The 22,001-nt window shown below is 33.5% G+C and overlaps 6 protein-coding genes across 6 annotated transcripts; 3 read left to right on the top strand and 3 right to left on the bottom strand.

The window, feature by feature from the left end:
- The first annotated feature begins 12,036 nt into the window (after positions 1–12,036).
- On the top strand, positions 12,037–12,933 carry LOC108976640 (C-Myc-binding protein homolog). The gene is made up of 2 exons (XM_018945867.1): positions 12,037–12,184; positions 12,245–12,933. The coding sequence occupies exons 1-2, from the start codon at positions 12,173–12,175 to the stop codon at positions 12,767–12,769; spliced, it is 537 nt and encodes a 178-aa protein (XP_018801412.1). The 5' UTR covers positions 12,037–12,172; the 3' UTR covers positions 12,770–12,933.
- Positions 12,934–13,570: 637 nt separating this feature from the next.
- LOC108976638 (serine/threonine-protein phosphatase alpha-2 isoform) lies at positions 13,571–15,342 on the bottom strand. Its single transcript, XM_018945866.1, has one exon. It carries the CDS (start codon positions 15,146–15,148, stop codon positions 14,240–14,242), a length of 909 nt encoding a protein of 302 aa, XP_018801411.1. The 5' UTR covers positions 15,149–15,342; the 3' UTR covers positions 13,571–14,239.
- An 800-nt stretch (positions 15,343–16,142) lies between these two features.
- LOC108976637 (sialic acid synthase) lies at positions 16,143–17,853 on the top strand. Its single transcript, XM_018945865.1, has 3 exons — positions 16,143–16,315; positions 16,399–16,614; positions 17,033–17,853. Exons 1-3 carry the CDS (start codon positions 16,184–16,186, stop codon positions 17,810–17,812), a joined length of 1,128 nt encoding a protein of 375 aa, XP_018801410.1. The 5' UTR covers positions 16,143–16,183; the 3' UTR covers positions 17,813–17,853.
- A 33-nt stretch (positions 17,854–17,886) lies between these two features.
- On the bottom strand, positions 17,887–19,324 carry LOC108976634 (interleukin enhancer-binding factor 2 homolog). Its single transcript, XM_018945862.1, has 2 exons — positions 18,924–19,324; positions 17,887–18,864 (listed from the first exon to the last, which is right to left on the bottom strand). The coding sequence occupies exons 1-2, from the start codon at positions 19,215–19,217 to the stop codon at positions 17,974–17,976; spliced, it is 1,185 nt and encodes a 394-aa protein (XP_018801407.1). The 5' UTR covers positions 19,218–19,324; the 3' UTR covers positions 17,887–17,973.
- Positions 19,325–19,553: 229 nt separating this feature from the next.
- On the top strand, positions 19,554–20,873 carry LOC108976635 (SUMO-activating enzyme subunit 1). Its single transcript, XM_018945863.1, has 3 exons — positions 19,554–19,800; positions 19,861–20,289; positions 20,353–20,873. The coding sequence occupies exons 1-3, from the start codon at positions 19,694–19,696 to the stop codon at positions 20,828–20,830; spliced, it is 1,014 nt and encodes a 337-aa protein (XP_018801408.1). The 5' UTR covers positions 19,554–19,693; the 3' UTR covers positions 20,831–20,873.
- Positions 20,860–21,990, bottom strand: LOC108976636 (proteasome subunit alpha type-2). Its single transcript, XM_018945864.1, has 5 exons — positions 21,863–21,990; positions 21,726–21,802; positions 21,411–21,666; positions 21,199–21,354; positions 20,860–21,141 (listed from the first exon to the last, which is right to left on the bottom strand). The coding sequence occupies exons 1-5, from the start codon at positions 21,901–21,903 to the stop codon at positions 20,949–20,951; spliced, it is 723 nt and encodes a 240-aa protein (XP_018801409.1). The 5' UTR covers positions 21,904–21,990; the 3' UTR covers positions 20,860–20,948.
- Between the last annotated feature and the right edge of the window lie 11 nt (positions 21,991–22,001).

The following is a 22,001-nucleotide window of genomic DNA, read 5'->3' as shown; positions in this document are numbered from 1 at the left end:
ATTAAACAACAGAAGAAATGTACACCTATTTATTCCTAAATATTAGATTAAACCAAAGTTAATCGTCTATAAAGTCTAAAGATGATAAACCCCATGGAGGTTCAAAAGGGCCTGCTGCGAACGAAAAATCCACAAAATGATTTCTAGTAAACATAAAAAGCGGTGATCGAGAAAACTGTGTGACCTAAAGATATCGGACGAATATCTAAAACGTATCATTCATGCAAATTTGGGAAAGATCTGTGGGCGCCTCGCATGCTCACAATCGATGGAATTGGAATTGGGATCAGGCCCCTAGTAGTATTTTCTGCCTTCGGATCTCAAGAGAACGGTATTTGAAAAGAAATCACTGAGACTAGAATATAAACATTTTAATATGACAAAATGTCGCTAAGAAATTAACGTTTTATAGAATGAAACACGAAACACTTCTTCTTTGGATATAATTTAAAATTTTAATTGTTACTGTAATAACAAAAGACCAACGGGGATGCTATTAAATTTGCACACAATGCCACATAATTATACGATTCACTCTTAACTTGCTACGAATTGGGCATTTTATGTCGAAATGGCAAACTAACCGCATTTCTCAAATCAACTAACCAACAGGCTAAATCAGACGAATTTAACGAACCAAGAAAAAGTGCCGTCTCTGACAGCAGCCCAGAGGTCGTTAAATCAAAGTCTGCTTGCTTGCTGCTGGTGCTACAAACTGTTCACCGTGCAAGCATCACTTACCGTCTTTAGTCGCATCTGCACGTGTAATAATAACCATAAAGTGTAGACAATAAAATATGCGACAAAAAAATATAATTTTAAAGAAATAAAAAATATCAAAAAGTGCCACTGATGGCAGCGTGCCGGCAACAGTTCACCGGCTCACAGCGGAATATTTAAACCCTTTGCATGGCTCAAAATAATGCGATACTGAAACACAATAACACTCACACTCTCGCAAAACGACCATCAAGTAATCTTACAACAAAAAATAAATTAAAATAATTGCTTACGTACAAAAAATGTTTAACGTTTTATATTTCAACCACCTTCGGTTTTCCTTGCACCAATCAGAAATTGTACTTTTAGTTACTCGCTGGAGACAAGCTTTTTTTATCGCTGCGTGCAAAATGTAAAATGCCATCGATGGCATCTTCAACTTGAGCTTCAAATCTTAAGTTACCAATTTGCCTGCGCCCTTCCCCACTTAGCCCATCTCAAGCACCACTATGTTGCTATGAAGCACATGAAGGGCGAGGTCGACCAAGTGATTCGAATTGGCATTTTTTTTTTCAAAAATTTAAACAAGTAATTATCCATTACATGACGTGTTTTTGACTGTTTTTCTGTTCTGTTGTAAATGTCAGAAAAATTAGTAATCCCTCCATCTCCACGCTTGTTTGAGATGAATAGCAATTAAAAAAGAGAATTGTGTGCTTGAAAATCGAATAACTAAAATATTGCGACAACCATGTTTTTTGACATTTATGGTGACCTTTTTATCTTTCTTCTTCTTCTTTACTGGCGTATACACCGCTTACGTGGTTATAGCCGAGTTCTTTCTTTTCGCTGTTTGACGCCAATTGGAGATTTCAAGCGCAGCCAGGTCCAGGTCCTTCTTCAACGGCAGGCACGCTGCTTTATACGTTCAGAGCTGGAGGTTTTTCATTCATACGGACGACATAAACCAGCCAGCTTAGCCCTTGTCTCTTAATTCGTTGAATTATGTCAATGTTGTCATAGAACTCGTACAGCTTATCGTTCCATCGAATGCGATATTCGCCGTTGCCAATACGCAAAGAACCATAAATCATCCGCAGACCTTTTCTCATTTCGATGGCATTGTTGTTGCAGTGACCTGTTTTTCCACTCTTCACACAAAAAGTTCATTATAATCTTCGTTGTAAAGCCGCAATGTCGCATAGAAAACAGTTCTTCAGCAACTATTCAAAAACTCGATTTGGGACACTTTCGATCATTTAACTTTCGATGTATTGTCCTCACAATGGCACAGTCCGAAATTGTGTACTCTCACAAAACCAGTCTGACTTTTAGCGATGTTCTGATTATGTAAATTTAAAAAACTTAACATAAGCCAAGTCGTGAACCCGCTACATATTTTCCAAATATACCATTATCAGGAGTTTTACTGTGCTGAAATGAAAGTCAATACTTGACACTTGATTTCAATGACAACATGTTAGTGTTATCCTTCTGAGTGCACTGTCATGGTTGTCGTGTACTCGTCTGCTGAGATCACCGCAAGCATAGTGCCAAAGAAACGTGAGATGTTCATCTTAGCTACATACTACAGCTCGATGTGCATTTAAAAATACAAGTATGCAATTTTAGTTAAATTGAAAGTTGTTTTTTTGTAATTAGAGCCGAAATATTCCAATTGTTGATATCCAATACCATCACTAAATACTAAATTCAAGTAAATTGAAGTTAATGTAATGGAAAGGTTAGTGCATAGTGTTAGTGAAATACAGGTTTGAAATATTGTCAGTGCTTTACGAAAATAATTTATAGTTTTGGAATTCTAAAAATTAATTCATCGCTGAGATAATTGTAGTAATGAGAGCAAAAATCTTTCAGTTAACGACTATCGCTCTTATATCTCATTGCATATATTATACACATTAAGTTGATTATATAACAATAGTGCAATGAAAATGCGGAATTCCCATGAAAATGTTATTGTTATCATAACCTACTCATACAACTGATACACGAACTTAATGACACTACACTTTACACCCATTAAGGGTTCCAACTAAAAAAAAAAAATATATGACAAAGCCATAAATATGTGACTTGGGTATTTTAAAAATGTTTGTTTTTCAACATTTTCATTACGTTGACCGTGTTGACCCAGTTAATGTGTGCTATTATTTATACTGATGCTAGAGACTTATGTAACATATGCATAGGTATATGTTAATATATGGGTCCAAGTTTAACATACGCAATTGAAGAAAGAGTATATCGCCGAATACTTATGCTCTCGCATTGCACAGCGCCACGTACATTCACACTTAGACACATAAATGTAACAATTATATATGGGGTAAATGGCAACACCGTTGACCAATGCATAGAGTTGAGGGCAGCATTAGCGCCACTGACCCACTGTACTACAACGAATACGTGCTAATGATCACACTCAGATTAGGCCAAAAGACGAAGTAAAAACAAAACAATTTAAACCAAAAACATATATACATATGTATCAACAATTTCTACCATGGTTTAGAGAAGTATGGCAACAGTAATTGTGTGTGAGAAAAATATTAAGCGTTGGGAACTCATACAATCGTACAAAAAGTTGCAAACAGAAATAAAATGAAAATTGTTATAATAAAACGAGAAATAATGAGTGCGAAAATTTGCAAGGCATTTCAATGCGCTTCTTAAGTAATTTCATGTCTTCAGTTATTTTTCTTGAACGGCAATTATGCTGTATGTTTTTGCTAGAGCCGACAGTATCTCACTGCTGGCGGTCGGTTTGTTTAGCACACATTTTTGCTTTCTGCAGAGAGGTTTATAAAAATATTTTTTCAGCTTTTTTTGGTTTCTTGAGTCATGGAAATCGAGTGATAAAATAATTGCTTAAAAATTTAATGCATTTTTATTAATAAAAAAGTACAAAGAATCGCGTTCGGGGAATTGCCTTCATATAGCATTTTAAGATATGACGAACTAGATAACAAATACACAGTTTATGGGATGGCAGTATACATAATTTACCCTATTTCGATGCCTAACAACATTATAGGTCACACTCTTCTCGAATTACCATATTTATTACTCATATTAAACTCAAAAAGAAATAATTAAATTCTTTATTATTTATAGTCAAAATGACTGTCTTTATATACGATACACTTCCCGTTTACCCCATTCCTATTACTCTCAAATTAGCATTATGCATTTTCTCTCAGTGGTCATCCTTAGTTTAAATTGCTATAATGCCCGACTCGTCAATGGACTCGGCCAGTTTATTTCACTTGTCATTGTTTAACTATTTATTTTTGTGGTTTGTTTTGACTCCAACCATCTGAGTTGATCACTCGACTCAGTGCACAGTGTTATTGCAATAGCGCTAATGTTGTATATGATTTGTATTTACCATGCGTTGTCTTCACAAATTCCATGAAAAAATAGTGCAAATTGTGTGTGCGCACTGATGTGCGGTGTGCATTGCTAATACATAAATAGAAAACATTAAAGAGCAAAAAGCGGCTAACAGTATAATTAAAAAAACATGTGAGAGAAGGAGAAACAACAAAAAATATTTACTAATAGGAAAATGTTGCCAGCAGTCGTGCGCAAATTCCGAAATTACACAATTTTTACAGACCCACCTGATGCATTTTACCTCGAAAAGTGGACATTTAACGAGAAGCATATCTTAAATGATTCATCATGTGTTGTAAAAAAAAAGCCCATTTAAATGCCCGGCGCATTTACCTTCATTCGAAGAGCTTTGTTTTGATTTTTAACTAACTCGCCGTAAACTTTTTATGTTGAAATAAAATTGATATTTTATATTAATGATTTTTATTTTATTATTATATTTTTATTAAATATAAATTATTATTTTATTAAAAATGTTTATTAGTGTAAATAAGTACTACATATATACAAAACGCAGACTCTACTTATTTCTGAATGTAGGGTATGCTGCTTAAGTCTTTTGTCTACACTGTGGTTATAACGAAATATGTCTGATGCGCGGTGAAAWTATTTGAATGAATGAATGAAATTAAATAATTATCCATGTATGCAATACTTCAACTTTAATTATTTTTAAAAGGAGACATAAAAAGTTTCTTGGCTTTCATAATTGAGGGGTTACATGGGTTTACGAGTTTCAAAAAATCGATTTTTTTTATTGTTTTATTAAATCCTACAACACCTCAAGAATATTGTAGCAAATTTTCAAGTTGTTCCTTTTTTCTTGAAACTGTGTTTTTAAAGTTGGTTTGCAAGATTTCTCGAGAACTACTTTTCATGAAATTTTACATTAGCCTTTAAGATACAACTCTTAAAGACTTGGACGAATAATTTCGATTACAACTACCTGAAAAAAAAATTTCGCAAAATTTTCACTGAAGTTTTGATTTTTTTGTAAAAATGTCTGCCAAAAAACCATTTTCATTTTGATTCCTTTGTTCAAGTTCCGTGTTAGGGTTTTAACTAAAAGAACTATCTTTTTCCTTTAGATCTTTTTTCCCAGAGCTCACCAGAAATGGCGTTACAATGGCCGAGTTAAATTTTTTTTTAATTTCACAATTTCTTTGTTAATAATGAATGTTTGTAACAATAAAAAAATCTAATAAAATATTTAATTTTGTTATGAAAAAAAATTATTGGAAACAGGCTGGAGGAAACCCATGCAGCCTCTTTTAAGAACTAAACATTACACAACGAAATTATATTCAAATATTTTCTTAAATAATTATCTTCTGGAAAATTTTCAAATCTGGACTTACGGCAGGCCATTCTAGCAATACAATTTTCCGAGAGTTAAAGAACGTTTTTGTCTTCCTCCCTAGATGGATCGGTTTATTGACTTGCTCGAAAATCAATGTATCACCATATAAATCACCAACAAAATCAAGATGCTTGTTTTTCAACAAATCAACGTAGATCTCCGCATTCATTTTGCCATATATGTATAAAATATGCATAAGAAAGCATTTGAGTTGAAAAAATTGTTTCAGAAATATCAAAGCGTATAAAAAGACCAAAGGTGTCCAAAAACGTCCTTACTTTTTGCGCTTTAGTTTCTTTATTTTTGCTTAATTTCCAAACACAAAAGACGAAAAAATAAAAAACTAATGTTAATAACACGCATTGCCCTTCAGAGTCGTAAATGCGTCGAAAAAGGGGGTAATTGTTTAAATAGAAGATGAAATAGTAAACACGAAATATTAAAAGCAAAATTAATTTTGTATCATTTATCATTGCCGTCTCAGTACAACCTGTTGAAAGCCGGCACACCGATATACCGACACACAGACTCAAACAATTAAAGCGTTAGGCAGTTAAAAATAATAATGTTATGGTATATACCAGTATAATTGTGTGTAAATGCAATATGTTTGAATCAATGCAACAGGCGCACTTTGAAAGAATATCCAATTAAATGTTAAATACTTTCGGCCTTAAAAGATTCAAAACGTTCAACTACACCTTGCGGCTGATAATATATGAATATACTTAAGTATATAAGGTACATTTAATCAGTATTGATACTTTTTGTCAAATATGCATGAATGATTTCTGCTCAATGTAGCAACAATCGAACAAATGTCGGCAAATTTTCTTGGAATTAATTCGCTACTAAATTGGCAATTAGTTCAGCTCATTTAAGGCGTGCACAAAGAAGTGCGATCGTTTACACCTTCAATATTAATATTTAGCGTTGAATTCATTAATACAATAGTGATTTACAAACACAATACGTACGTAAGTACATATATTTCGGCTTAAAATTAAGTCATATTCATACTCGCGTGCTATGCTTTTGTTGTCATGCAATGATTATTTCACTTGGCTACAGTTGTGCTCTTATCTACTGGTACACCGTATTTTCACCTGAGTTTACACGTTTGCATTGCCGATTATAACTTCGTACTTGTAAACAATCCCCTCTATTCCGGATATTCCCTTAATGCTAATATTATCACCATCACCCATTTCTCATGCGATTTTTTAAATCTCAGTCGCGAGGCCCTTTTGTTTTTCAGCGGTTTTCGTTTTATGGACTCAATAAACTCAGAATGCGATCGCCATTGCGGATATCAAGTATTTCCATGCTTCGAGACAACAATCGATTTAAGTGAGTCCCGAGCTTCGGCTAGAGCGAGCACACTAACCTAGATCGCTCTTACGGTCGTCTCAACGTAGTAAAAAAGCGGAATTACTGATTTTATGAATGCTTAGGATAGCAGTGGGATTATTCGCCTTTACAATTATGCAATGCAATATAAAGAAAAACAAATGAAAGCAGCAAATATTACTGTGCGATGCATAGGCTAATTTACCTCAGCTGGTGTGAAACTGGTTTTCGTTCAGTTAGAAATTACTGAAACCTCCATAAATTCACCAAAACAAATGCAACAGAGCAAAGGCACAATAAACACTTATGTTGCAGTTGCATATGCAATTGCCATGGCGAAAAAGGATCTTCCCCGTTTTATGTAAGAGACAACAAACGAACAGCCAGTTAGTCGCAAAACTGCAAATATTTGAGTGTGTAAAAGTGTTCACGGTAGACAAGTGTTGCAATTTTTCTGCATGCAAAAACTCATGGGAAGGGAAGTGAAATTAACATTTAACTATGAGTTGCATGCAACATTCGTTAGATTGCGAAAAGCTGCTAGGTAGTGGAGATAGCTCTAGCCAAAACTTCATGCAAATCAAACCGGAATTTGAATCACAGTAAAAATTGGCGAAAATAAAAAGGTCAAAAATGTGGTCTAAGGTTTTTGAAAACAATCTTACTAATAGTAACATAAGCCAATTAATATTTATTTCAATGTTAGCATAGACCTTAAACGGAGAAAGATTATTTTTAAAGCAGACTTCTTAAGCTAGTCGAACTTGGTGGGGCTTAGGCTAAGTCGTGTGGAAGTAGAAATTGGATTTATCTATGGACGCGGCAAAGAATATAATTAAGTTATTTTTCTTTGTGGCTAAAATCGGTACTATTATTTTTTCAGTTATTAATTGCATTCTAAGTAAAATCTGGCCTCTGTGGCACCTCTAATCAGTACAAAAAGGTTTATCTATTATTGAACATCGGAAACAAATCACATTAAATATATATTTTGCATACTATGTCGAAAAATTTAATATATTTCTGTAAGATTAATACGAAAAGTTTCTAAATATCGGGCAAATGAATGAACCACAGTCTTTTTTTTGGATGTAAGAAATTAAAGTACATGAACCCTATATCCCAAGGGTTCATGTACTTTACTGGTTTACGTGAAAAAACTTTGAAAAGTATGAAAATAAAAAAAATAAAAATCGAATAACAAAATTTAATAATTTTAATTAAGAAATATTAAAAATATGAGAAAAATTTATTAATATTCAATGTTAACGTAAATTTAAACCATTTTCTAAAATTCATGAATTCGCAGCCGAAACAAATTATAATGATGGAGCTAAAATGTGAACATGAAAAATAGCTGCTGGCTATGAAAGAAGCGTGAAAAAGGTTTGCAAATTAGGTGTTGAAGTGTTTAGTAATCTATTTGATATTGCCAATAAATTTTCTGCTTTGTATTACTGTTTCGTTTTCATCGCTTGATCGCATTTTTAATTATACTTGTTTTATATTAAACGTTGAGTCGAGTGTCTTCCTCATTTTTTTGTGGGTATTTTTCAAGTTTTGGAAATTTTACTAGTCTTAATCCACAGCCGATTGATATTGAGAAGCTTTTCATGCTAAAATGGCTCAAGAAATTTCACCATAACTGTCGAAGTGCAATCCATTCCATACTAACAATCAGATTGAAGTAAGTTTTGGAATACATGACGTTGAATAAATCTTAGGCAGAATCTTCTTACTATTTTCACATTTCTTGAAGAATATTTTCTAATAATTTTAAGATTTACATACTGCTAAAAAGATGAATTTGCTGATCATCTTCAAATTGTAGTAGTAAAAACATATTTGAACTCGCTTCCAAGCAGACGATAATGACTAATGTAACTAACTTCATTTATCAACTTTCAGTTGCCAGTAGAGCTAGCTACCCGCTCCCGGCTACGTTTGCTGTCACAAGCATAAGCGGTCTAGCGTAGTTGCAGATGTGGCACTTGCATGCGTGAATGGTTGCGTCTCGTTGTCTCTTCGCCTCTACCCACCCTTTCAATGGGGTTTTATGCAATTTCTGCGCTTGCTTGCGTTGCACAAATACTAGTTTGCCAGATAATTGAGGAAATGCTAACACCACCGGCAGAGTTGTTAAAGGAGTTGGACGAAAAGGTGCGGTGAGCACAAATCGACCAGCATGACTGTGCAATAACCACTAAACAAACAGCTGTGCGAAATTTTTTAACAAAGATAAAAAAGCTATTCATTTTTTTATTGTGCCCACTTTGGCTATGGGATAATATAAGCCAGCATAAGTGTTGATGACTTGACATATATATGTATATAAATATGTGACATGCCACACAAGAGCTTCAAACTATTACATAAAAATGCATTTGCATTGGAAATGTTTTGTAACTCGCTGGTGACGCAAGAAAGAAAAGATATTCAACGGTATGTATGTATGTTTGTAGAAACAACTGCTTACGCATATATCCGAAGTTGCGCGTGCAATTAGATAAAAACTGGTGCGTGCACCCATATTTCCTTTGTGGTGGCCTAAATTTGTTATAGTGATTGTTGTTAGAACATCAAAATGTTGCCGTCTGTTTTGTTTAACCCTCTTATGTGCACCAACAACATTTATTTATTTTTTTTTTTTTGAACAATACGTGTCACATATTAATCATGCATTGTTTTATTAAAACTATTTTCGATTTTGAATCAGATTTTTACCAAAAACCTTTTTCATCAAAATGCTTAAGGGTTAAATGGGCTTACGGGTTAAAAAAAACGATTTTTTAATATACAGTGAATATTGTCCCAAATTTTCAAGTTGATCCGAGATATAGTTTCGGAGATATAGCCTTAATGACTTTTGCAGTCGGGGCTAAATTCTCTGTCTTTAAACGGGTTTTTTGTCGAAACTATGTTTGTGTAGTCGGTTGGCAAGATTTCTTTAGAACTAATCAACCGATCTTCCTCAAATTTTAAACACGTATTTGAAATACAATTCTTTAAGACTTGGATGAACAATTTCGATTACAACTGTTTGAAAAAAAATCGCGAATTTTCACTGGAATTTTCATTTTTTTTTTTCTTGTAACAATGTCCGCTAAAAATCCAATTATCAGTTTCCTATCCCTAAGAACCCCATATAACACCTTAAAAGCTTATTGCGTTTGAAGAGAGTTTGTTTTATAATAATGACTTTTAGATGCATACAATGAAAAAAAGCAGCTATTATAGTTTCCACCCTCAAGAAAAGCTGCAGAAATCAATAATTTAAAACAACAACCGCTATATTGAATGGTATTGACCTTTAAGTTTGCAGTGAATGTGAGGCACTCGTAAACACAAGCTTACAATGAAAGATCTGCATACATGACTCAACACATTAATATAATTAGTTAAAAAATGTTTTTGAATACAATTGAATTACAATCTTTTGAGTTATTTCTCTATTATTACTTATCCGCATTATTTGAAGTGGATTTTTGCGTGCAAAACTTTTCAGCACATGGTCAAGCTACTATGGACCATTTGAAGTGCACAACCAATGTTATACATATTATACTCTAGTGTTGTACACATGCAACATCTTGCACAGAGTATAATAGTTGTATGCATTAAAACAGTTGTTACAACACCATATGTATGTATATATACATGCATTAGCTTTTTATTATGTAAAGGCATCGTATGACTCACCTATGTACATATGTTATCAATCCACGAACACATAATCATAAAAGGATTAACTTTACAGTACACTGTAAAAGCATATGTTTGCACATATTTTCAACATTTTAATGCCTGTTTCCGTAACAAAAAAGACAATAAAAAAAGAATTTATGTGTTTGTATATAAAATATATATAAATAAAATTATTAATAATGCATTAGTGCTAATTAACTATATATTATAGTATGTTGACATTTGCTGTATATAGTATGTATGTATCTGATAAAAATAGTCGTGAACTCATATACTCGCAACCATGGATGATATAAAGTACAAAGCCAACCATGGTCATAACAACGCTTTGTGACTGCCAATATCATGGCCTTTGGTAAGAGTGCTGTATTTTCGCTATTAATATTGTATTTTGTTATTTCTCATTTCTTATTTCATTTTTTTTGTTAATTGTTTTCATTCGTACCTTTTTTTGTACAGCGTTGTCTGTTGATCACGACAAGCATTTTAGAGAAATATGTACATACAAATACATTTCACAGCGAATACCACGCTATACAGAGGGCGCGCAGCGAATTACAGAGCGAAGTCGGGATCAACTCGTAAAAACAGTTAAATTGAAGGTGAAAACTGTATTGCGTTGGTGGTGACGCCGCTTACTCGTGGGTTGCTAACGGCGGCTGGATGGGGGCACTTTGATGATCGGGCAATGGCCATTGTATGGAAACAGTTATTGTTGGTAGTTTTTACTAGTGCCCCTGCAGCAACTTCCTGATATCTCATATTTCAACTCATGTAAAACAAGTTCATACAAAACAGTACCACTGTAAATATATACATACATAACATACTGATAAAAATAAGATGAAAGCAAACGATATTTATGTGTAATAAAAAAATGCGGTAAATTTCGATAAATAAAATTTAACACGGAGGGAGTCAAGTTTCCTGCCGAACATTGTGAAATAAACGTTGTGGAAATTCATAGAAAGTAAAATAAGTAGAACGAGTGAAATAGAAACAATTTGCTGTTCGTACCTACAATATCCGAACTTTTTATAAATATATGTACATTTATATATGTATGCTATTAGAGATATGTGTTGTGTACTTAACTGAGAATGTTTCCAGAGAACTTGAAACTATTAATTAATTCTTAATTCTTGTATGTTCTCTATAACCATCTTTCTATAACTACAAACATGAAAAACAGAGAGCGCTATAGTAGCATGAATTCTAACCTTAACTTATATCGATTCGGAACTTGGAAATAGATAAATATGAAGGAAATTGGCACCCTGTGTGTTGACCAGAATTCAATCAATTCATTTCGTATGATATTGCAGTGTAAACTTTTATAAATTGTGGCATTTTACTTTGTGTCATGTATCTCTGTTAAGTTAGCATTTCTTATAAATATTTTACGTATCATGTACTTTATAGTAAATTTCTTTTTAATAAGAGAGAAATCTTAAATTTGTACAGTACATCTAAAAGCAACTCTATGTTTTCGATTATCCGATATTTTTACAATATTGCTAGGATTTTTTGACATTTGTGTTGATTTATGGATTTGAAATCCTGTTGCTTTACAACCCGTTTGCTTTTACGACCAAATTGAATTAAAATCTACAAAAAATGGCCTTCAAGGTAATAAGTATATACCAAATTTTATTATTAACCGGAATATTATTGTATTTTCATTAACAGCCAATAGATCCAAAACGTGATGATTTTCGCCGCTATCTGGAGCGTTCTGGAGTAATAGAGGCATTGACGAAAGTTTTTGTGAAAATCGTAAAAGATCGTCCTGACAATCCTCTCGACTTTTTGCGGCATAACTTGGGAGATGCTCTGCATCAAGCTGATAGTATGGCATATTTACAGAGCGAGCTTCAAGAAGCCCGCGGGGAAATAGAGCGATTACGCGGTCTAATTGAAAGCATCGATCCTGACGCTCTAAGAGAGCAAAATCTGCCAGAGGATATGGAAAAGAAAACTGATGAAACAACAGAAAATCAAGAGAAATGTAGTGAGGAGAAGACAAAGCTCCAAGAAGAGTCTCAACCAGTGAAAGCTTCTGATGAATTAGAGGCAGTAGCAAGGGAAGATTCTCCGGCGCAAAATAATACCTCACCTGATAATGATATAGTTAAAAATTTGGAAACTCCGGAAGATTCAACTACTGCTAACAATTCAAACAAATTGACAGCAGTACAAACCGACAATAATTAAATACTAGCCCGTCCATGATATAATAGCTTACATACTATTCGCTAAGATGCTGAGTTCCTTATTTTAAAAGGCACAAAAAGTATTATATATATGTATACATTCATTATACCATACTTAATAAAGTGATATGTAAAATCGGAACACCTTACCGATCCAAAATAAAATTATATTTTCATTTATAGAAATACTACCATAAAATCCATTTATACATTTTTCTTTATTGTGTGTTATCGAGTGCTTTTTATGTTGCTCTGCCACAAATTTTTTACCAAGTGTTCGTCCTCTAACTGATTAATCGCAGCAACGGGTTTGTACTTAGTTAATTTAACAGCAGAGGGAGTTAACAGAAACAGCAGTTATTCACATCTTTAATTCAGAAAAAAATAAACCAAATATTACTCCAAATATTTATTTAATTCATTTTAATAAGTTGTATATAATGTATTTAGTTATTAATACATACAAATGATGTTTAATAATACAGATATTGATTAATAATAGTAAGCATATGTGTATATGTATATGAAAAACATCTTATTTTAGGGTACTATTGTTCATGACAATCAAAAGTTTTAGCAGAAATTATTTTACTTAATTCCAAAATTTAAAGTTAAAGAAATTAAATGTATATATGCAGGTGTATAAAATTTTCATGTTAACTTTACAATTTACATCGATTGAATTTCCTCTTAATAGGAAACCAATGGAGCGACGAAATGATACTAACAAGAACACTAGCCGCAGGAAGAATGAAATGATGTAGCCTACTAAAATTTTGAACAGCTGGTTAATAACAGAACATACACTCCCATTGAAGCCTTTTCTTTCCAAACATCCATTTGAAACATTAAAGAATTTTCTTATTACACTTAAAGAAATTAATGCTGTTAGTATTTTATGAGATATAGAGCTATAATTTTTCTTACTGTCCATCGAGAGTAAAATATAGTTTTGTTTTATTTTTTCCAGAGTAGCGTCGTTATACAAAGAGTTAATTCAGCACATGGTTTTAAAACACAAACTTATTATAAAAAGTATATAACAATCGTTTACCAGGATTTGGTTAACTCAACCCGATCAAAACCGATAAAAGTAAGATATTGGCTCGGTCAAAATGAGTGAGAAGTGCCGTTTGTTGTTGATTTATTCATGCAATTACATGTATTACATTTAAGTAAAATTTAAGAAAAAGTATTTTTGTTAATTAAATGTTTTTGTTTAATTTGTATTTTTTTTTTTTTTTTGTTTCTTTCATCTCTCTGCATTGTTTGTTTACTTCTTAGCTCCATGTCTGTAAAACTGGTTGTTTTCCTTCCCTTTTTGATTTTATATATCAAATCAACTTTTTAACAATTACTTCGTCTTATATTTGCTGTTGCGATATTCTTGCTTAGACATATTACTATTATAGTGTGTTGTTACTGTTGATGTTTTTATTGGTGCACTTGCAGCAGCGACTAAATGTTTCGCTTATTTTTTACGTTTGTCTGCCGGTTTCAATATCTGAAACGAGCACATTAAAGAGTCATCCACAGACATCATAGCGCCGGCATTGTCAAATTCACCACAGTAGTTAGGTGCTGAAAATAACGTCACCAATTGCCGTTTTGCGAAAAACTCGTAGCCGTCTTCGACCACTTGATGAGCACGGCAAATCAAATCAAAATCATGTTTTTGGAGGAATTTACCAACAACTTCAGCGCCAAATGTGAAGCTAACTCCACGATCATTCTCACCCCAGCCCATAGTATCCTTGTCGGGATCAGACCATAACAAATCGCAAAGCAAACCTTGGTCGGGGACATCTGTTGGCCTCATTATGCGTCGGATTTGTTCCATTGACGACAAATCAGGACTGAGACCACCATGGCAGCAAAATATTTTTTCGTCAACGATGGCAGCAACTGGTAAACAATTGAAACAGTCCGTGAAAGTTTTCCACAATTTTATGGTATAGCGACGTTTGCACTCGTCGTAAAATCCATAGATGCGATTTATACTGGCGCACTCATGATTACCACGCAACAGGAAGAAGTTCTCAGAATATTTAATCTTGTACGCCAAAAGCAAGCAAATAGTTTCCAAAGATTGCTTTCCACGGTCAACGTAATCTCCCAAAAATAAGTAGTTGGATTCTGGTGGAAAACCGCCATATTCGAAGAGACGCAACAAATCATAATACTGACCATGAATGTCTCCACAGATTTTTAATGGTGCCTCCAATTCAAGCAATATAGGTTGTGATAGAAATATCTCACGCGACTTTAGACAAAGCCCACGAATTTCGCTCTCCGATAATTGAACATTCTTTCCAGGCCTTGCACCACGCACCTCCAACAATCGTGAAATTATGCTGTCAATATTCATTACGTCAGCCATATTGGTTAGCTATTTGAGTTTTCAAACGTGTGTACTTGTAATTTTTACGTTTTTTAATGGCAAATCTAAAGTGTGTTCCCTGTTTAAATATTGTTAAATATTTTTAGTAAATTTTTCACAGCTACCAGAAGATCGAAGAGCGAACACACAAAGACTGACAATCGGGCCGAGTTAACCCAGCGCACGAATACTATCAACATACAATCGGTTGAATACAACAGAATATGGCCGAACGATCCACTTAGTATACCTTTGATTTTAGAATTTACTTTATGTAAATAAAGTCCATGCGAACTTATTGAATTTTATAGCTAAACTTTAAAAATTATTATATTTGTTAAATTAATTATTATATATTTATAGTAACGAGTTTATTGTGAATAAAGTTGAGAAATTTTTTACACACATACATATGTATATATATTATATCAATAACTTTTAATGAAATGTTCTTTAATTTTTCTTCTTGTCTGATATTCATTTACAATTTTAATAATACATTTTTATGCATTATAAGTTTCGTTCACCTTAATATTATATACCTACTATCAAAGAACGTACATTTATACTACTATCATTAAGACTTTTAAATAGTTACTACGTTTTTGATGCTGGGCATAAATATTGCTTTCCAAGCGGTAAAGATGAGTGTACCGGTTCAATTCTAACCTAAAATGTGTATATGTAAATACACAAGCGCAATCATAGGATAAGTGACAAGCGTATGATTGATACAAAGAGAATAAAATACCACAGGGTTGTATTTCTTCATCCAATTACCGAAAATTCGGAGTGCTTATATTACAAAACTACTGTTTCACAATTTTCATAAAAATAAATAAATAACTGCTTTCGCGGTTTTAATAGTTCTATAATGAAAAATACTCGCTATGTTAACTAGGTTTTTATAACTGGCATTTTTTTAAGTTTCATAGTCAATTAACTTTTTACCTTCTGGCATCTTTTTGGTTTATTTAAATCGTTTGCTTAATTAGAGCTGTTAATTAATAAAGTTGCTTTCAAATTCAATACTTTATGATGATAGCATTAAAATTAGGAAATAAAAATATTTTTTCTGATGGCGATACTGTATATATAATTGCGGAGATAGGGCAAAATCATCAAGGTGATTTTAATACCGCAAAGGAAATGATATCGGAAGCAAAAGTATGTATGAATTTAAGTATGCACAAGTAGCCTATACAATATATGTATGTATGTAATTATATATCACATTTATATATATTTAGAGAATAGGGTGTGACTGTGTGAAATTTCAAAAATCCTGCCTCCCAGCAAAATTTTCTAAAACAGCCCTTAAACGCCCATATATATCAGAGAATTCTTTTGGCAAGACTTATGGTGAACACAAAGAGTTCCTTGAATTTAGCGAAACCCAGTATAGAGAATTAAATATATATGCCAAGAGTGTTGGAATAGATTTTACTGCATCAGCTATGGATGAGGTAAGAACTCGTATAGTATTTTAGAAAAGTATATACTTGTACATATATTTATAGTATAGATTAATAGTTAGTACTCAGTTAATTGTAACAGACTCAAATTTTGAAATAACACTGTAAGGCAAGTTGGAAACATAAATTAACGGAAAAATTAAAATTGTTAGAAAAATAACAATGATAAATCTTTAAAAATTGATATAAAATAAACCACACTGTTACATTTGTATACGAAATAACAAAAACACAATCATCAAAGCATTAGAGAACAATGCAACACGCATATATGTATTATGTCAACTTTATTTAAAAAAACTACGTTTCTAACCTCTAATATACTTATGAAATCTTATTTTTCAAGTTTTTGAATTTATTTCCAACTCATAAATATTTATATTTTTTAACCAAAAATCGTTGATTTTAGATATCTTTAAATTTTCTAAACGAGCTGAACGTGCCTTTTATAAAAATAGGCTCCGGCGATGCTAATAATGTGCAGCTTTTGAGGAAAGCAGCTAAAATGGATACTCCGCTAATTGTGTCTACAGGAATGCAAACGAGTGAAACTATCCAGAAAATTGTTGATATAATGAAACAGAGTAACAAAACTAATTATGCCTTAATGCATTGCATTTCTGCTTATCCCACTGATCCAGATGATTGCTCTTTGGAAATGATAACTCGTCTGAAAGAGCGGTATCCAAATATAGTCATAGGATATTCCGGGCATGAAAAGGGCATTGAAATAAGTAAAGCAGCAGTGTTAATAGGAGCTAGAATTATAGAACGTCATTTTACTTTAGATAATAATCAGAGGGGTTCAGATCATAAATGTTCATTGGAACCTCACGAATTTGGAAGCCTAGTTAATGAAATTAAGACATTAGAAAAGCTTCGTGCATTGACTAAAGAACAGATTATGGATTTACTTGGTCATCAGAAAATTATCGAACTTGCTTTGAAAGAGATAAAGTTAAGAACTATACTTCCAAGTGAAATACAATGTAGGAGCAAATTGGGAAAATCCATAGTTGCTACCAAGGATTTGCAAGCAGGCAATATTTTAAAGATATGCGATATATGTATTAAAGTAAGTGAGCCAAATGGTATACCTGCAGAATATTTTGATTCTGTACTAGGTAAATTGATTGCAGCTGATGTGAATGAGGATTCACCTTTAACCTGGCGCCACATTTCTATTTAATTTCAATTAGTTTTTCTAAAAATAATCCATAACAAAAATGAAACTAATATATTTTTAAATAAAAAAGTTTTTCATTACCAGTTTGTGACATGAATTTATTTTCATAAGTTTCAGTTTAAATTAAATTTAAAAAGGATGGTTTTTATTAGGGTAAAGTAAATCTACTCGACTGTATCATCATCTGCTACACCATCATTCTCTACAGCTTCCATATCTTCCTCACCTTCGCCATCTTTCTTATCAGCAGGCTTTTCATATACCGCTTCTAGAGGTGAGACTACCACTCCGTTCCATACTGACATTTCCCGAACTATACTTGTATTTCCTTCCAAACCCAGTATATGCTTATATCCACCGTGCGCAAGAACACGTAAGAGGGTTTGAGCAGTTAAACAACAAACATCTTGTTGTTCCAAAGTCATTGCAGTGTGTACTCGAATATGACCTGGTTCACATGGATCCGTTATACCAGCTGAACCAGGCAAAAATAATCCAGCAGAAAGTAATTGAAAAACACGTCTGAATGCCAAATTTATAGGCAATGCTTGACGCGATGGATTATTCATAATAGATAAATGGGCGATTAAATCGAGCATCCAAGGTGAAAGTGGCGCGAACGCGTCAAATCTTCTTGTGAGATCTTTCAAAATGCGAATCAACACCTTGATAGAAGAGTGATGAGCATTCTCCTCAAACCATCTGGTATGACGAATAGCAGCAAGATGTGCTTGCATTAGCTTCTGGTCAAGGTGAATATCGGCTTCCAATTTTCTTAAATTTTGAGGAAGTGTTGCTATCAAAATACGAACTTTAGCTTGCCAGTTTGCTACATCAAATCCACGATCATGTATTGTTGTGTAAATTTGATCGGCTTTTGTTAATACCTCAGTTTTCATAGCATTTTTAAGATCAGATTCCACTTTCTTAGACAATGCTTCGCATGCCTCTTTTGTTGGTAATGTTTTCAATATTACAACGATGTCTGCTACATTATTGCCAGAAATCATGGTGCCTTTTTTAAAGGATCCAACTTGACGCACCTCCTCCAATTGCTTTAATAAAATTTAATTAAGTACTTCCGAGTAAAAAGCATTAAACCTTTGAAACTTACACAGGTATTAAAATCGCCAGGTGCCACCACCAGATTATCTAGAACTGACTGAACTTTTGTCACTAAATTTCCAATTGAAGTTTGCTCAGCTGGGGTTGGACTGAGGTCTTGGTTACGTTTTAAAAGGGCTGCAGTGAGATTGGAATCATCAACTGCAGGCGAAACTTTTGGAAATAAAACCTCAGCAACCAAAGTCAAATCGAAAGGATGTCTGGGAATGAATGTCTTTTTAAATGGAGGCCGATGGAGTCCACCTCGGATTGGTCTACCTCCCCGCATTGCTCCTCGCACCATTTTTCTGTTTGATGAATTAATGATTGCAATTTTTTAATATAATTTCCTGAAAAATATCACTAGTAGTAATCAAACTCCACAATATGAACACCGAAAAAATCGATAGGCGATCGAAATAGAGGTGGGTGGAAAATATATATTAAATTACTCGGCGTGTGGTAATCGGCAACGTGATATGAGACATATATTTATAATAAATATACAAAATTCGAAGTAACTGAACTATAGTAACATCATTTAAAAAATATAATTTAAAACAGTGTTAACCACATGAATAATTTTTTGTAATATATATAATATAGGAAAATTTACCCGATAGTGAAATCGATTGTTGAGAAAATATGTGTGGTAACTATGGTAGTTGGTAGGACTGAGAGTCGGCGTTTTTATTTGCAAATTTTCTTTTACTATTTCTATTCTCAACCAAACCAAAAGTTAGTTTACAAGTTTAATAAAATATAATATTTGATAAAATCATGGAAGTCGATAAAAATGAAAGTGTTAATGGAGTAGAACTAACAGAAGCTGAAAACGAGTTGTATGACAGACAAATTCGACTTTGGGGCTTAGAATCACAGAAAAGGTTTTTATACAAGCAAGCTTAAAATAAATGAATAGTGACTTTAGTTTTTGACAATTGCAGACTCCGCACAGCAAAAATATTAGTTGCAGGTTTAGGCGGAATTGGTGCAGAAGTCACAAAAAATATTATTCTTTCCGGTGTTCACTCCGTAAAGTTGCTAGATGAAAATATTGTTACAGAAGAGGATTTTTGCGCTCAGTTTTTAGTGTCGCGTGCTGCGATCGGCAAAAATCGTGCAGAAGCCTCCATTGAACGAGCGCGTTCTTTAAACCCAATGGTCGAGATATCAGCCGATATAGAATCGCTTTCCACCAAAGAAGCTGATTACTTTGCAAATTTCGATGTTGTAGTTGTGATCGGTGCATCCAACTCGGAATTATTACGTGTTAATAATATATGTCGTGAACACAAAGTCAAGTTTTTTGCCGGCGATGTTTGGGGAATGTTTGGCTATTGTTTTGCAGATCTGCAAGAACACAGTTTTGTTGAGTAATGATAATTAATAATTACACCTTATAATTGTTTATAATTAAAATGTTCAACATTTTGCAGGGATGTGGCAAAGCATAAAGTCATTTCGAAACCAAACGAAAAAGTAAAAACTGAATTAGTCACTGCCTCTATTCAGCGTACTTTGAATTTCCCATCATTCGGTGAAGTTGTGGATTTCGACATCAATTCACCATCTTATCAAAAGAAGCTTAAGCGTACTGGACCTGCTTTAATATTATTGCGCGTACTACAAGAATTCAGAGAAGCCTTCAACCGCGATCCTTGCTATAAAACTCGTGACGCCGATATTTCGCAATTGCAGCGTATACGAAACGAAATAACAAGTGCAAGCTCGTTATCTGATGAATATTTTGAGAATGTGTTCGCACAAGTTTCGCCTGCTGCGGCAGTAGTGGGTGGAGTTTTGGCCCAAGAGATTATCAAAGTAGTTTCGAAGAAAGAAGCACCTCACTGTAATGTATTTTTATTTGATCCAGACACATGTTGCGGATTTGTTGAAACGATTGGTTTGAACTAACACTTTATTTTCAATAAAATAAACCGAAATATACTATAACCGATTTTATTTTTCTGGTTATTTAAATTACGTTTTATTAAAAAATAATTTTTTTGGGAAATTTGTGTTCTCAGCAAACTTAGTTTGCATTAGATAGATGGTCATCGATTTCCGTGGGTGTTAAACGTCTGAAGCCCTTTTCGGTACAGATTCCTACTTCTATGTTATCTTTAGTCATTACGCCTTCAAATCCACCTTTTAAAGTTCGCATGGCATCGACTACTGCATCATCCAATGATTGAGAAACAGAGTTATTTGATTGTAAGTTGAATCTACAGAATATTAAAACATAATTGTTGTTATTTCAAAGCCAGAGAAGATGAAAATACCTTTTCTCCATGTATGTTTTACAGCTTTGCGCGTTTTTACCGAGGGCAGTAGCTTTCCACGCAAAAAATGCACCAGTGGGGTCACATTGGAATAGGTAGGGTTTTCCGTTATTCCAACCACAAATCAGCAAAGATACCCCAAACGGCCTCACACCTCTAAATCAATTTTTTATTTGAATATTAAAAACATTTAATATTACAGATTTCCTTACCCTGACTGTGTATATTCTTGCATCACATTAGCAACTTGTTGAACTAATTGTGATACGGGCATAGGCTCTTTGTAGACTAAAAAGTACTGTTGAGCCATTTTACGAGCTCTTTTAAGAAGTGGACGATAATCTGGTACTAGTCCAGAGTACACCATGCCAATATGGTCAGTGATTGGCTCAACACGATGAACGCTATGTTCTTCATATAAAGGCGACTTGTACTTATTTTCAGTGGCAATAACAACACCATCCGAAGCTGGAAATATGACATCTAGGTTTATATATTTGATTCTATGTACAGTATTGAACACTTACCAACTATTCCCACTGATGTAGCACCAGCAGCAACAGCTGCCAAAGCATATTCTAATTGCACCAATTTACCAGACGGGCTGAAAACATTACAGGACATTCATTAGGATATGTTTTTACATAAATTTAATAATTTATACCTAAAAGTAGTTAATGAGAAACTATAGCGTTCAGAAGCCATTTTCGCCAATTACTTTTAGTTGTTTTAACTTCTACAATCCTTGTACCGCAACAATACTACAAAATCCAAATGACACAGCAAAGCTAAATCGGAATGTC

Source organism: Bactrocera latifrons, unplaced genomic scaffold, assembly GCF_001853355.1.
Source record: "Bactrocera latifrons isolate USDA-ARS-PBARC rearing strain unplaced genomic scaffold, ASM185335v1 scaffold_79, whole genome shotgun sequence".
Classification (NCBI taxonomy): Eukaryota; Metazoa; Arthropoda; class Insecta; order Diptera; family Tephritidae; genus Bactrocera; species Bactrocera latifrons.
The sequence above is the reverse complement of the archived record's forward strand: the minus strand, read 5'-3'. Positions and strand labels throughout refer to the sequence as shown.

Bases quoted from the DNA above. Each gene is read 5' to 3' on its own strand.
- LOC108976638 (XM_018945866.1), bottom strand. From the start codon at position 15,148: ATGGCTGACGTAATGAATATTGACAGCATAATTTCACGATTGTTGGAG.
- LOC108976635 (XM_018945863.1), top strand. From the start codon at position 19,694: ATGGAAGTCGATAAAAATGAAAGTGTTAATGGAGTAGAACTAACAGAA. The intron at 19,801-19,860 runs GTTTTTATACAA...TGACAATTGCAG, and splicing joins GGCTTAGAATCACAGAAAAG to ACTCCGCACAGCAAAAATAT. The intron at 20,290-20,352 runs GTAATGATAATT...AACATTTTGCAG, and splicing joins CAAGAACACAGTTTTGTTGA to GGATGTGGCAAAGCATAAAG.
- LOC108976637 (XM_018945865.1), top strand. From the start codon at position 16,184: ATGATGATAGCATTAAAATTAGGAAATAAAAATATTTTTTCTGATGGC. The intron at 16,316-16,398 runs GTATGTATGAAT...ATATATATTTAG, and splicing joins AAATGATATCGGAAGCAAAA to AGAATAGGGTGTGACTGTGT. The intron at 16,615-17,032 runs GTAAGAACTCGT...CGTTGATTTTAG, and splicing joins CTGCATCAGCTATGGATGAG to ATATCTTTAAATTTTCTAAA.
- LOC108976636 (XM_018945864.1), bottom strand. From the start codon at position 21,903: ATGGCTTCTGAACGCTATAGTTTCTCATTAACTACTTTTAG. The intron at 21,667-21,725 runs GTAAGTGTTCAA...TCATATTTCCAG, and splicing joins TACATCAGTGGGAATAGTTG to CTTCGGATGGTGTTGTTATT. The intron at 21,355-21,410 runs GTAAGGAAATCT...AAATTGATTTAG, and splicing joins CAAGAATATACACAGTCAGG to AGGTGTGAGGCCGTTTGGGG.
- LOC108976634 (XM_018945862.1), bottom strand. From the start codon at position 19,217: ATGGTGCGAGGAGCAATGCGGGGAGGTAGACCAATCCGAGGTGGACTC. The intron at 18,865-18,923 runs GTAAGTTTCAAA...ATTTTATTAAAG, and splicing joins CTGGCGATTTTAATACCTGT to CAATTGGAGGAGGTGCGTCA.